Raw genomic sequence first — 13,533 nt, forward strand, 5'->3', positions numbered from 1 at the left:
ATACTTTTATTTTGATATTTTGATTTGTATAGTTTTAAGTTTTTTATAGCAAATTTTTCTTATTTAATAAGAGATTTAATGCCTTTTTGAAATAAAATGTTTTTTTGATTTGCCATTTATATTCCCTAATAGTCTTTCCCGTAAAGAAAAGTTATTTGTTTTTTTTTTTAGTTTTTTCTATAACTTGAATATTTTATCTTACAACTTTTTGTTTTTTTGCAAATTTTTTAATAAGCAAATCTTTGATCAGGATGATATCCTAGTTTATCCAATGCTGGATTGCAAGCAAAATTAATCATTGGAGGTGGTCCACACATAAGCACTATTGTGTTTTCATCAGCTGGGAAGAGATGAGATTTAATCATATCTTCACTGATAAAACCAACGCCAAAGTTCCAGCCTGAAAAAATTAACAAAATTATATTAAGACATTTTCATGACAATGTTATCAAATATGTACAAAGTTCGAAAAAAGAAGACAAAAATTACTTCAAACTAAAACTAATTTTGAACTACATACACTAAAGTACCTTTATTATATTAAGTCCTCTCAGGAACATAAGCAGACATGGAATAAAGTTTATTTACTTCAATAATAATAAGATTAACTCTAAAAAGCCTCTTTAAAATTAACAACAAAAAATAAATGTCCAACTAAGACACAACACATAGTAGTTTATAACAAGACAGCGATTCTAGGTACAGTTTACAAGAGTTATCACTCGTTTTTTGTTTTATAATTTTGTTTGTTGTATTTTATTTTAATAGCTAAAACGCATATTAGCATCATAGCCTAATCGTTCCAAGCCCGGTATACATGTGTAATTAACCATTGGTGGTGGACCGCATAGAAGAACTAGTGTCTCACTGTCGGGTGGGAAAAGATGATCTTTCATCATGTCATCGGTCACATAGCCTTGACTAAATGACCAACCTAGAATTTAATTATTGATATCAGGAATTATGTAGAAGTAAAATATACTAAAGAACACAGATAACTCTACAAAATATAATTTGGTGCAGAAACTAAATACAGTACATAAAATCAACAAAAAAAGAGTACAAAAATCTAGCAAACATATTTCAAATATTAGAAACTTGTTTACAAAAAACAAAAAATTGGAAGGTGATTAATGCGGAATTTGAAGGCAGAAACATTGATGTGACAGTGCATCACACTTAACATTTCGCCACTGGGTAGCTTAGAAAACATTTTATTTATGATACTCTTTTCTTTTTCTATTCTACTTTTGCATTGTATCATTTCGGAAATAATGAACTTCATTAGCCGAACAAGCCGAAGTTAGATTAAATTATCAGGAAAGCGGCGGAAAAACTTAAACTGCTTTCAAAAGTTCTATAAGGAAAATTCTTTTCTGGTTAAGTTTTGTCACTATATGCCCGTTAGACCTACATATAGTAAGGCCGTAGGGATAGACCCACACCTCTAGCGTCAAGATAACCGTTCGCCGTACCATTTTTTAAGTGGAAGTTATCATTTAAGAAAGACTAGATTATGTGCAGGGAATATACATATGTAAATTGCTTCAACTATAGGGCTTTTGCAAATGTTGTTAAATTTCTTGGCATTAGACAGTGTTCAGTAAAGAAATCTAGGTTTGCGAGCCTTTCAAAGCTTAATTTCGATTTCGATAAGATCATAACTATCCCACGTTACTGGTCTACACTAGTGATCCGCGTGTTCACCGGTTTGCCAAGTTTTGTGTTGTTCCGTTTCTGAGGTCAACTCAAATTATAACAGGTTTGTAGGACTATTTTTTTTTTTCTAAGTCCGTTGTCGTATCGGAACGCTGTATGATGTTGCTTTTTTACGGGATCCTCAGGACTCTCCTTGACAATTGTTTATTATTTTAAAAACTTGCCTTGTTATTGTTGTTTCAAAAGAAAGTATTAACAAATTTCAAGGTTGGACTTAGAACGAAAGATATTTTGAATTAAACAAAACAGGGGTTTTCAGAAAAAAAAAAACCTTGAAAAAGAAATAAGCAAACAACAAAATATACATATTTATGTATTTATTTTTTGTTTGTTTTTTTCTGTGAAAAACCCTGTTCTGTTGAATTCAATTTGCAATATCTTTCGTTCTAAGTTCAACTTTAGAAACTTATATAGTTTTTTGAAAACTAAAATAATAGGGCAATAATAATAATAAATTATTTTTATTATTGAGTTTTATTAAAACTTTGAACTGTTAATTAATTTTTTGAAAAATGGCGTACGAAATTAAAAATGTGATAAACAAATTTTTCTCAACTTTTAATCAATGTTTAAATAAAGGAATTGTAAAAAAACTAAAATTTGTCGCACGTACTTGCTCTTGCAGTTCAGAGCACTCTTATGTTAGTTAACTTGTAGATTCTAAGAGCTGCCTCTATATAAATTTTAAAGAAATTTTGTTGATGTTGGGGAAAGACCGAAATTAAAAATGCAGTTTTATTGCAATTGCTTTGAATAATACGTATGTAAAGTTTAATCAAAGTTTTTAGAACCGTTTTCGAGTAATTTGCTATAACTTGAAATATTTGTATGGGAGGTACACATTCTAAGCGGGATATAAAATATAAAGAAAAAAAAAAAACAACTTTCAGAATTCCATAAAAATCATCTGAAATAAATTTGAAAAGAAATCCGTCCACCCGTTTAGGCTGTGGAAATGTGATGGACGCACAGACGGACCGGACGGTCGGAATTACGGGACCCACTTTTTTGGCCTTCTCTATCATCGTAACGTTAGTTGTGATTAAAATCTCAATTTTTTTTTTCCCACACGAAACCAATTACTTGCCTTATAGAGATAGTAAAAATAAAAATCAATTACAATCAAAATAATTTAAATTAGGGTTTTTCAGAAACTGCACAAACATTGCATTTAATTGAAGATTGTAAAATTTGTGGAAGAACATGTTACCAAATTCTGAGAACCCTTAAGTTGGTCTTTCAGAATATTTTGTTGGAACCAATACTTTTGATACATCCTGTATTATGTAGTTGGTAACAATACTATAAACCTGTGAATAAATAATTGGTCGAAATCTACATTTTCTTATTTTTTAATACCTCAGCTTAAGAAGTAACAAACAATTATTTGTATGCATTGATTTTTCTCAAATTTATGTCCACCAATTGTAAGATATTTTAGACTTATATAAAAACCATCAATAACATTGAACAAATTTCGAAAACATCTTCTTTTATTATTTTTGCATTTCAAAACCCCAGACAGTCTGGAGGCCTCTCACAACTTGTCATCCATCCCCAATAATACCTAATTTACATTCTGTCTGAAAACTTCCATCCGATTTACAAAAGAATCCCTTACCTACCCCAATAATCTAATTCATCCATCATTCATGCATTCAAAAAAAAAAAACCTTACACAAAAAATTTATTCATATATTCGTTTGAATGAAACGTGAGTCTCACAAAGTGTCTTAACAAATCGTTTACAAATTTCAACAGGTCAAGTCGAATAGCAACAAAATTAATAAAAAAAAAAAAAACTAGAACAGATGGACAATTTGTGTATAAAATAAATCATGAATCATGAAAGAGAATCTGACATGTTTATAGAAACAAGGGGGTAAACGAATTTACAAATTACGTAAAACAATTAAACTGGGAAATATTTAAAATATAAATAAAAATTATTTGGATTTTGGCCAAAAGTGTGCGTTAGAATTAGGAAATTAAACGAAAATAATAAAGTAAACCCACACAATTTCTAAATAACAAATGAATATTTAATTTAATTGGTAACATAAATCTCTTACCTTCAGCAGCTCTATCTACGGTGTACCAGACCTTAAACTGATCCGGGTGCTCCTGAGCCAATTTATCAAGTTCAGCACGGCACAGAATATCATTTTCGGTCTAAAGTAATGGAAAATAAAAAAGTATTATTGAGATTATTCAAAAAATTGAGAGAATTGAAATAGTCTTTATACCTGATTTGCAAATAATAGTGCGCATTCTGTTGTGTCTTTGTCTTTGTTCTTCAATACATCTCTTACAAGTTGCAACATTGGGGTAATTCCAGTTCCTCCAGCAATCATATTGACCTTCTTAGCTCTAACAGTCTTTGGTGGGTCCTTTCGCAATTTCTTAATCGAAAACTCTCCCGATCCCAAATACTGTAATCGACCAGATGGTCCTCGGAAAGCAATCTTATCGCCAATTTTCATTGATTCCAAATATTGTGTCATCTTTCCACCATCCGGAAACTTTGGATGGATGTCTTTGAAATAAACCTTAACAACTAAATCAACGTATCCCTGATCATCATCACACGATATTGGTGTATAGGGCCGAATGACCAGTTCATCGTTGATTGTTGATATCAAATGAATATGTTGACCTACAGGCAAACCAAGGATATGTTGATTGGATGGCAATCCGAATCTAAATCGCCGGGTATCATGACTGAGATTTTCTTTTTCAATCAATGGCAGGAGATATTTATCATTTGGATCCTGCAGTGTCTTTAGACGAGCCGATTTATTTGGTTTTGATTTGCCAGATTTTTTTGATTGTTTATTTAGAAAATAGTGTACTAAGGCTGCTCCAGCAATTACTGCTACAATGCCAACGGCAATTGGGACGATCTAAAAAAAATGAGATATCATAAGTTATTATAATTTGATTTGAAAACTTTGGTGTTGCTAAGGATGAATTGCTAATATTTGCAAGTTAATTAATTTTTTTTTTGAAGGTAATGGATTTGGTTATAATTAAAATACTTATCAGAGTCGTATAGATAAGTGGGAAGATATTTAATATCATTGTTAAATTAAAATGAGATTGGTGGGTGATTTGCTTAACTAAAAGGAATAACAGATGGGGGTTTTCACCTTTTCAATATCATAAATAAATACCCTTAGTAACTAAAATAAAGGATTATTTTTCGATTGGAAGAAATCATTACATAAATAAGATTTAATTATTTATTATGAATTCCAGAATTGTTTGAAAAAAGACGTTACCTATTTCCAATAAAAATCTATTAATTGGTGACATACATTTTTTTTATTCGAATAAGTGTTAGATAATAGAATTTCAGTAGCATCTAACTAATCCATTGAAAGATTAATAGTCATCGTCAAATTTTTTCAATAACGTCCATAAGCATCGGTTGATACCAATAAAATGTTACTTAAATTTTAATTTTGATAAAGGATTTTATAGGTACATTTTACCATGGTTTAAAAAAATGTATATCAAAATAAACTTTTATCGAATTTTTCTACATACTTCACTTGGTGAGTATGGATTGGATTCCGGTAAGATTCCAAGCTATATTAAAATTGGGTTGCATGATTGCAATGACAAGCTGGGAAGTGAAGGTATCTTCAGAAAAAAGAGTCATAAGACGAACAATACTTAGGAGCCATCACCAAAAAAAGGAAATACATAATGTACTTTGATGAAGTTCGACATATCGGTCGATCGAGTTTGGAATACTCTCTTTCCAAAGCTGCTAGTGAGCTTACAAATCGAAAGAGAACGGGAAACCTACACTATCTCCAAAAAAAAAAAATCTCAATCCGATAAAATCTCCAGAAAATTTTTGACCCCATGGACAAAATCTCCATGGGGAAAGGCATCCAATGGACAAAATCTCCAATAAATAATTTTTTCTCCCATTTACTCCAAATCCCCAAAAATCTCCAATTAGCAAAAACAAAAACGTAATAGAATGATAAAAAAAAACACTGTAAGTCAAAGTAAAATCAGAACTAAACACGACAATTTTAAAATCATAAAGGTTCTTCTTTTAAAACGGAATAGAAAAAATAAATTGTGTAAACAACCGTGACTTGAACCTTCCTTGTTTGACCTACCATTCGTGTGCCTTAACAATGATTCTAATATACTGGAAGGATACAGCGAGTTGAACTAAGCATAATCTTTTGATTCTAAAGCATAATCTTTTGAGGCAAGTTATAACAGCATACAATTAAATATGAGTAAAAATAGGTCTTTCCAAAATGAAGATGCGCAAGTTGTGTATCAAGCAATCAAATCGCTAGCGCGATTTGATTGCTTGATACACAACTTGCGCATCTGAAATTTTGGGATTTTCGCTCGGAGATTTTTTTTTTTTTGAGATTTTTTCCTGGAGATTTTGTCTATACCCAGGTTTGTCTTGGGGATTTTGGCTTTGGGGATTTTCTCTTTGGGATTATGGGTTTTGGTCATTCATCACCAACCCAAAGAGAACAACATGTTTTTTTTTTTTTGAAAGCAAAAAAAACAACTTGAAAAACGAGCGGTCGAGCAATTGAAAGGGTGTTATTGATTAAATGAGGTTCGGGAGTATTATAAGAAGTAAAATGACCTTGCAAGAATAAAGAAAATGCATTTTTGTACAGCTACTATTTAATTAACGCATTTAAAATCTATGAATAGATTAAAATACTGGCTTTCTCCTCGCCAAACTTCAATAAGAGTGTGTTTAAAGTCGGAACTATTTTTTTCCGATAGAGTGATAACAAGAAAATGTAAATGTGGGTTATTTAAGTCATATTGTACGATTATCTCTGAGGGAAACAAAGAATTCGGTTTGAACGTGTCACGCAGATTTATAACAAGGAGGTTTAATGATGCTAAGGTATATGGACTGTTGTGAAGCAAAAAAAAAATGTCCATAATATAAAAAAGAAAAAAAAACATCAAAGATCGCCTAACATTTGCTTAGAATAAAAACATGCAGTTTTGTGTTTTGGAAAATGGCATTTTTCCGCCATGGAAAGGGCCTGTTGGTATGATCGCAGAACGGAAGCAATTTCCTATCCTTATATAAAGCAGAATATTGTAGAAGCAGTTTTTTCATAGGTAAATGATATTCACTCATAACAATGATCCCAAAAATACACCAATAATATTAAAAGATTGGTTTTTGGATGAACAATTCGATGTTTGCACCAGACCAGCTCAAAGACCTGATCATAACCCCATAGAACATTTATGAATGATGTTAATGTTAAAAAATCTTGGTCAACTAACAAACTACTTTGCTTAGAAATGTTTTTTTTACGATTTCCAAAAGAAATAGAATACAAACTATAATATTACAAAAATTGAATTGAAGAGAAATAATTTCTAATTATTAACATAATGAATACTCATTAACTTTTAATGTTCTGAAATAAAAATTAAAATATGTTGTAGAGTAAAGTAAATAATTCATTTATTGACATTTTAGGTTTGTACCATTTACATAGATTTATATGAATTTGTAAGCTTTGGCTTAGCAGTCAGCTCGACTGGCATCATTAAAAAAGATTAAAGAACATTAAAAATTAAAATATTAAAGTTCATAGGTTCAATTTTTGTAAAAAACAAAATCATGAAAAGTTCTATTTCTTTGTCCATAGCTGTATTTTAGGAATGTTAATGTTAAAATTAAAAGAATCTTAAATTGGCTTTAGATTTTTTGCAGTTCTGTTGGAGTAATAGTCCAGACGCCCAGATGAAAGTGATATTTTTGTTGAAATTCAAAGTGGCGAACTCATATCGTCACTTATAGACCAATTGAGAGGACGCCGTGGTTTAACTTATAACTCTATTAATATAAATTGCTTCAGAGCCACAGTATAAGTCAAAAATTGATAACAAAGATCGAAATGGATTCTAGATTAACAGAACTATTCTGCCCATAATCTCGTAAAGGCCCTAACTACATTTTTCTTACTTCAGAGCTATAGAGGGAAACACTAAATCTAATATCGCAATTTGCATATAAAAATGAAAAAAATTTAAAAGTACATTTTGAATTTTCTGACTTATTTGAAGGAATTGGTTAAAAAATAAATGAGAATAAATCAGAGACAATGCCCTAACTCCAAATATGCAAAAAAATTAAAATCGAAAATTTTGTAGTTATGGTCTTTACGAGATTATGGGCAGTATTATAAACAATCATTTGCTCCTCTTCCACGTACCCTCCTAATCGAACTTAAATTGTGAGTCACCCTATACGTTACGTGTGTCAAAAGATCTTTTATTTTCTTTAGCAAACTTCATTAATTCCATACAACAACAAAAATACATTTTGCCGGCTAGCAATAATAATAAAAAGCAAAACCCATTTTATGAAAAAAAAAAACAATTATCAACAAAATGACGTTCATCGCCAATTTTTACTTAAACAAAAAACAGCAACAACAGCAGTAAACTCAAACGCAGTTGTTGTTGTTGATTCTAAATTTATTAATCAAACACAATCATCATCATGGCATGATCATGCGTTTCATTTCACTCAATAGGTTTTGCTTGGGATAGCCCGGCATTTTTATTTATAAAAAAGTGTAATCAATTTGTGTACGTGATTAGGTTAAAAGTTTTACTTCGTCATATTATTATTATTATTTTAAATAGGTAGAGGTAGGTACCTACTCTATCTACTTGAGAATTTCATCAATAATTAAAAAATTTAAACAATCTACTAACCAATCTTATCAACAAAATAATAATATGATTATGCAACTTAACTAGTTATTTTATCATTAAATTAAATTCCCTAAAACGAAGAAAAACCAACACATAAATTGAAAACCAACTCACATTAATAATAACCCCCCTTCCCAATCGACCCTGACCTTCTTCTGACACCCTCAATAATATAATTCCAAAGTTACTCTCACTCCACATTGAAAGACACGAAGGTACCTATGTTGTTTTTAGCACGGAAATATACCTTCCTCATTCCTATTTCTATCGATTTTGTGATCCCAAAAAAGAGACTTTCTTATATGCAAAATATACACATACTTACATCAAAGGATGTCATATTATGGGAAAGTTAAGTATGGATTATGTGGAATTTGAACTTAATAACCAGTTTTGTATGAATTCAAGGCCCGGTGTTCAAGCTACTATCGAACTAATTAAGTTCGCTTAATCGCAACGAAAGCAGCACTTCCCAACTAGAAACGCGAATATAAACTGAAAAACTCTCAAAACTACGACCGTCATTCGTCCACATAAAAATGAAGGTAGATTTTTCTCATAAAGCTATTCAGATTATAACGACAGAGCTCAGCTGTCGACAAGCGGAACACAAACAGTTTGAGAATTGATAAGCACAAAAAACACACAGTTTTTTTTTTTTTTGGTGGGGAGGGAATAGAAGAGTGATTGGTCATTCTCATTTGTCTAATAAAGGTGCTATAGCTCACAAACAAATGAAATAATATGAGAATCAAAGAGAGGGAACCTTTTAACAAACAACAAACTTTAAGCAAAGAACTCACATGCGATTGATTTATCATGGTTGCAAAGATTCTCTGGAATCGTTTTTTTGCCTTCTTCCACTTCTGCTGGCTGGATTGAAACTGAGTGAGGTCCTTTTTACAAAGACTTTCGTTTTCGTTTGATAAAAAATAAAATCGAGATCGACAGCGGCGCGCAGTCACAAAAAATCGAATTTCAATTAAAAAAAAAATTATGTAATTTTTTTGGATTCTTGATTTCTCGTTGGTGTCGTCTATCTACAAACAAGAATACTAAGCAACGGGTAAAACACAAGAAACAACCACCAACCGCACGAAACAGAAATCAAAAAGAAATGATTTTTAAGATTGAAAATTATACAAAAATTGAAATTCTTTTCCTGACTGACACAAGGTGACGTAATTTTTAGAATTTTTGTATAGATTCTCACCCAAGTGGGGGAGTTTCTTTTCTAGGAGGGAATGTATATTATTTCGATAGAAGACGCAGTTTTATAATAGAATTGAAATGCAAAAACGATTTATGTATCTTTTATACGAGTAGGGAATATTTTAAGTTTTTTGTTGTTGTTTTTAATTTTGATGATGCTCTTTGGAGCAGAGAAATATGTTTCGTTAAAAGCACCTGCTGATCTGAAAAAAAAAAAAATAGAAATTAAAAAGGCGGCGCATGATGAGAAGAAGCTACAATCAGCTGATTCTCTATTAGAAGGTAAATATCGGATTATTATATTTTTGTTAATTTATTAACAATTTTTTTATTTATGTTTTAAATAATAGTTTTTTGTTGAAATGTGTTTTTTTTTGTATGATTTGGTGGGGTTTTGAATTTTTGTTGGGTTTTAATTTTTGTTGTTTTACTTTTTTTTCGTCAAGTTTAAGAAATTTGACAGATCAATGTTGTTAGTCTGAAATGGTAGGTAGCACATGAATAGCTATGAAGAATAATTTTTTATATTTGCAAGTGATGCCAAAATATTTATTCTTTGAAATAAGGGTCTGTGTACAGATGGAACAGAAACTCAGGGATGTGTTTTTTTTGACGTTTGTTCCTAGAACATGTAAATTGCAACGTGATTGGACACCTCCATTGTTTGGGCAAGTTAAAGGCTTGGCCACACCGGAGGGTATGCGGTAGCGGTACTGGTAGTGGTAACGCCTAGCACCCAGATCGAACTAAATGTTAGAGCCCAAATGAAACAATTTTAAATTAAAAATTAATTTTTTTTTTCTATACGATTTGATATTCGAAATGAGATAATTCGCGTAATTATCTCGCTGAAAATCAGTCGAATTTCATGCCTAAAAATCAAGACGTGACACAACGCAAGACAACGCGCAAAACACGAAACGTACGGACACTACGCGACACAAAGCTACGCGACGCAACAAGAAGCGAAACAACGTGACACAAGGGGGCAAGACGCGACAAACCCAACAAGACGCAACACAATGCGATACGCGATAGAATGCGACACAACGTGACTTGACGTGACATGACGTGAAACAACAACACAACGTGACATGAAGCGTCCCGACAAACAATTTTGGTTCTATAAAGCTTTACAGAAATGTAATTGTTGCTTCTGTAAAGCTTTATAGAAGCAAAATTGTTAGTAGGGGTGTGTTCCTTTGGGCTCAAGTATCTACTGCATTCAATTTTTTTTTTTTCTTCAATAGAAAAAAACTGTCTTTAACCCTCTGTCTGCACATATAGGTGCGAATTTAACACGACAAAAATAAAAAAAAACAATAATTTTTAAAAAAGGTGGGTTCAAAATAGTCCCTTTATAATGGTGACATATTTTTGGAATTGAGAATACAATATTCAAATTTCATATATGTATTTCCTATAAAATATGAGACATAAAAAGATTCTTCCGATACGAAAAAGTGGAAGCCAAATTTACACCCGTGTGCCTATCACGTCACAAAAAAAAGTTGTGCCTACAGAGGGTTAAATGCATTCAGAAGTACTTAAAAGTGCTTTATTTTAGATACTAAAGCCCAAAAGAAATCAGCTAAAATAATATCGTATCAGTAGTTTTTTTAAGTGTTGAGATAAATCGCTGACGATGCGCGGCGTTTTAAATAAAAAAAAAAAACTCTTGTCGCAAACCCACTTCAATGTGCACCTACCTTTAAATTAAAAAAATGTAATTACTGGCATCACTGTTTTTGTAAATGTCATCCGCCATTTTTTTTCCCCCAACCAAAACCAACTTCACAAATCATTTCCAACACATTTTTCTCTTTCGTAAAATAGCCGTCAAACAGTGCGGACTCTGTTAAAATGGCGTAAGTAAAAAAATTAAAATATTTTTTATATCCAACATTTTCATAAAAATCCTTTAATAAAATTTAAATTAAATAATGTTAAATCAAAGTAAATATATTAAATTAAAAGTGTATTTAAGAATTTTTTTTTGAAAATATTCGTAAAATTGTATTAAAACCCAGCACTCATAAACCAGCCATATGGATTTTTCAATATCCTAATTTGGTTTGGAAATGATTGCAAAATTAATCAAGTTTTTTGTTCAATAATCCTTTACGGGAGATTTAATAATTACAATTATATGTGCATTAAATTCTGAATAAAATCCATACATTTCAATCATGAATTCATTTTAGTTATTTGTAGTAAAGTGAATTTATACTAAAAATCCTTTTTTCTCTTTTTTTTAAATTTTAGATCAAAGGTATCTCGTGATACCCTGTACGAGGCTGTAAATGCCACAATTGAAGCTTCATTAAAAAAGAAGCGTAAGTTCTTGGAAACTGTGGAACTCCAAATTGGTTTGAAGAACTACGATCCCCAAAAGGACAAGCGTTTCTCTGGAACCGTCAAGTACGTGTCTCATCAATTAATTTATACCTGATAGAAGTATCATGAGAATAAATCCATTGAAAAATACCAAAACCAAGAATGGCAAAAAAGACCTCTTGTTTCTGGGATTTCTCTAGGACTTTCAAACGAGCTCTATCAGGAAGTCAAGAGTGTGTTCACTCTCTTGGCGGACCTTCACTCAGGGTCTTTAAATCAAATTGAGCAGGTTTCTTTCTTTTGGTCTTGACCATTTGTTAGATACCGCCCCTCATTAATTTTTTGCTTTAAAATTTCACAAGTGCAGCTGCCAATCCAATGGCGGTAAGTTCTTGTTTCTCATAATCCTCTCCTCCTGATAAAAAAAGGACTCAAAATGATGTTAAAAAATTGCATGTATTATCTTAAATAAATCATGTGGATCAACTTTTTACTGATTAATCCATCATCTAGCCACTTTTCTCCCTTTACAATCTCAAGGATTTTCTCTTAAGTATTTTCCTCTTTTATATTCTTTTTAAAAAACAGATTGAAGCACATTCCCCGTCCAAAAATGAAGGTTTGTGTGTTGGGAGATCAACAGCATTGCGATGAAGCCAAAGCCAACAATGTTGAATGCATGGACGCTGAAGCTTTGAAGAAGTTGAACAAGAATAAGAAGCTTGTCAAGAAGCTAGCCAAATCTTATGATGCTTTCTTGGCTTCCGAGTCGTTGATCAAACAGATTCCACGTTTGTTGGGACCCGGTTTGAATAAGGCTGGCAAGTTCCCTGGTCTTTTGTCGCATCAGGAATCGATGATGGGCAAGATTGATGAAGTTAAGGCCACCATCAAGTTCCAGATGAAGAAAGTCTTGTGTTTGTCTGTTGCTGTCGGTCATGTCAACATGAAACCCGATGAGTTGGTACAGAATATTCATTTGTCTATCAATTTCTTGGTTTCTTTGTTGAAGAAACATTGGCAGAACGTGAGGTCTCTGCACATTAAGTCATCCATGGGACCACCACAGCGATTGTACTAAGATTTGATTTGTATATAAAGATGAAATACAAAACTGTTTTTTATTGACTAACAACAAATTTGGCTTTTTTATTATTTTTATTTTGTTTTCCAGGTTTGAGATTCGCTAGAATTGTAAGGGTCATTTTGTTCACTCGAAGTTGAATATAACTTGAGGATTTTTATCTTCAACTTTCGAATTTGTTTTTGTTCACTCAAAGTTGACGTTTTCAACTCGAAATTGATCAACTTCCGGAAAAAGTAGAAGTGGGCAAGAAAACGAGATTTTGCGTAGCAAAATTTCATGTTTTATTTTATAGATTTTTGTTTTAAAAATGTATCGTAGTTAAAAAATAAAATTCACGACTGGGGGGCACGAACTTGCTCTTAGGATTCAAGTTGCTAAAATTATTCCTATCTTCGTGACCTTTTTCTTTTGAATTCAAATTCAATCCT

At 31.6% G+C, this 13,533-nt stretch overlaps 2 protein-coding genes across 4 annotated transcripts; one reads left to right on the forward strand and one right to left on the reverse strand.

Moving 5' to 3' along the window:
- Positions 1-205: 205 nt before the first annotated feature.
- Positions 206-9,852, reverse strand: LOC129918537 (NADH-cytochrome b5 reductase 3). 3 transcript variants are annotated; one of them, XR_008772969.1, is made up of 5 exons: positions 9,273-9,852; positions 3,966-4,622; positions 3,792-3,891; positions 531-934; positions 206-400 (listed from the first exon to the last, which is right to left on the reverse strand). XR_008772969.1 is itself a non-coding variant. In XM_055999139.1 (4 exons), the coding sequence occupies exons 1-4, from the start codon at positions 9,288-9,290 to the stop codon at positions 228-230; spliced, it is 948 nt and encodes a 315-aa protein (XP_055855114.1). In that variant the 5' UTR covers positions 9,291-9,846; the 3' UTR covers positions 206-227. The 3 variants fall into 3 exon arrangements, 2 of the variants coding, with proteins under 2 accessions (XP_055855114.1, XP_055855115.1); XM_055999139.1 differs by lacking the exon at positions 531-934 and having other exon boundaries at positions 9,273-9,846; XM_055999140.1 differs by lacking the exons at positions 531-934; positions 9,273-9,852 and adding an exon at positions 8,795-8,975.
- A 1,561-nt stretch (positions 9,853-11,413) lies between these two features.
- On the forward strand, positions 11,414-13,157 carry LOC129919480 (60S ribosomal protein L10a-2). Its single transcript, XM_056000364.1, has 3 exons — positions 11,414-11,549; positions 11,947-12,102; positions 12,607-13,157. The coding sequence occupies exons 1-3, from the start codon at positions 11,545-11,547 to the stop codon at positions 13,097-13,099; spliced, it is 654 nt and encodes a 217-aa protein (XP_055856339.1). The 5' UTR covers positions 11,414-11,544; the 3' UTR covers positions 13,100-13,157.
- The last annotated feature ends 376 nt before the right edge of the window (positions 13,158-13,533 follow it).

The sequence above is a fragment of the Episyrphus balteatus genome, chromosome 4, assembly GCF_945859705.1.
Source record: "Episyrphus balteatus chromosome 4, idEpiBalt1.1, whole genome shotgun sequence".
In the NCBI taxonomy this organism is placed as follows: domain Eukaryota; kingdom Metazoa; phylum Arthropoda; class Insecta; order Diptera; family Syrphidae; genus Episyrphus; species Episyrphus balteatus.

Bases quoted from the DNA above. Each gene is read 5' to 3' on its own strand.
- LOC129918537 (XM_055999139.1), bottom strand. The intron at 3,892-3,965 runs GTATAAAGACTA...CCATTACTTTAG, and splicing joins CACTATTATTTGCAAATCAG to ACCGAAAATGATATTCTGTG. The intron at 401-3,791 runs GTAAGAGATTTA...TAATTTTTTCAG, and splicing joins CGTAGATAGAGCTGCTGAAG to GCTGGAACTTTGGCGTTGGT.
- LOC129919480 (XM_056000364.1), top strand. The intron at 12,103-12,606 runs GTACGTGTCTCA...TTTAAAAAACAG, and splicing joins CGTTTCTCTGGAACCGTCAA to ATTGAAGCACATTCCCCGTC.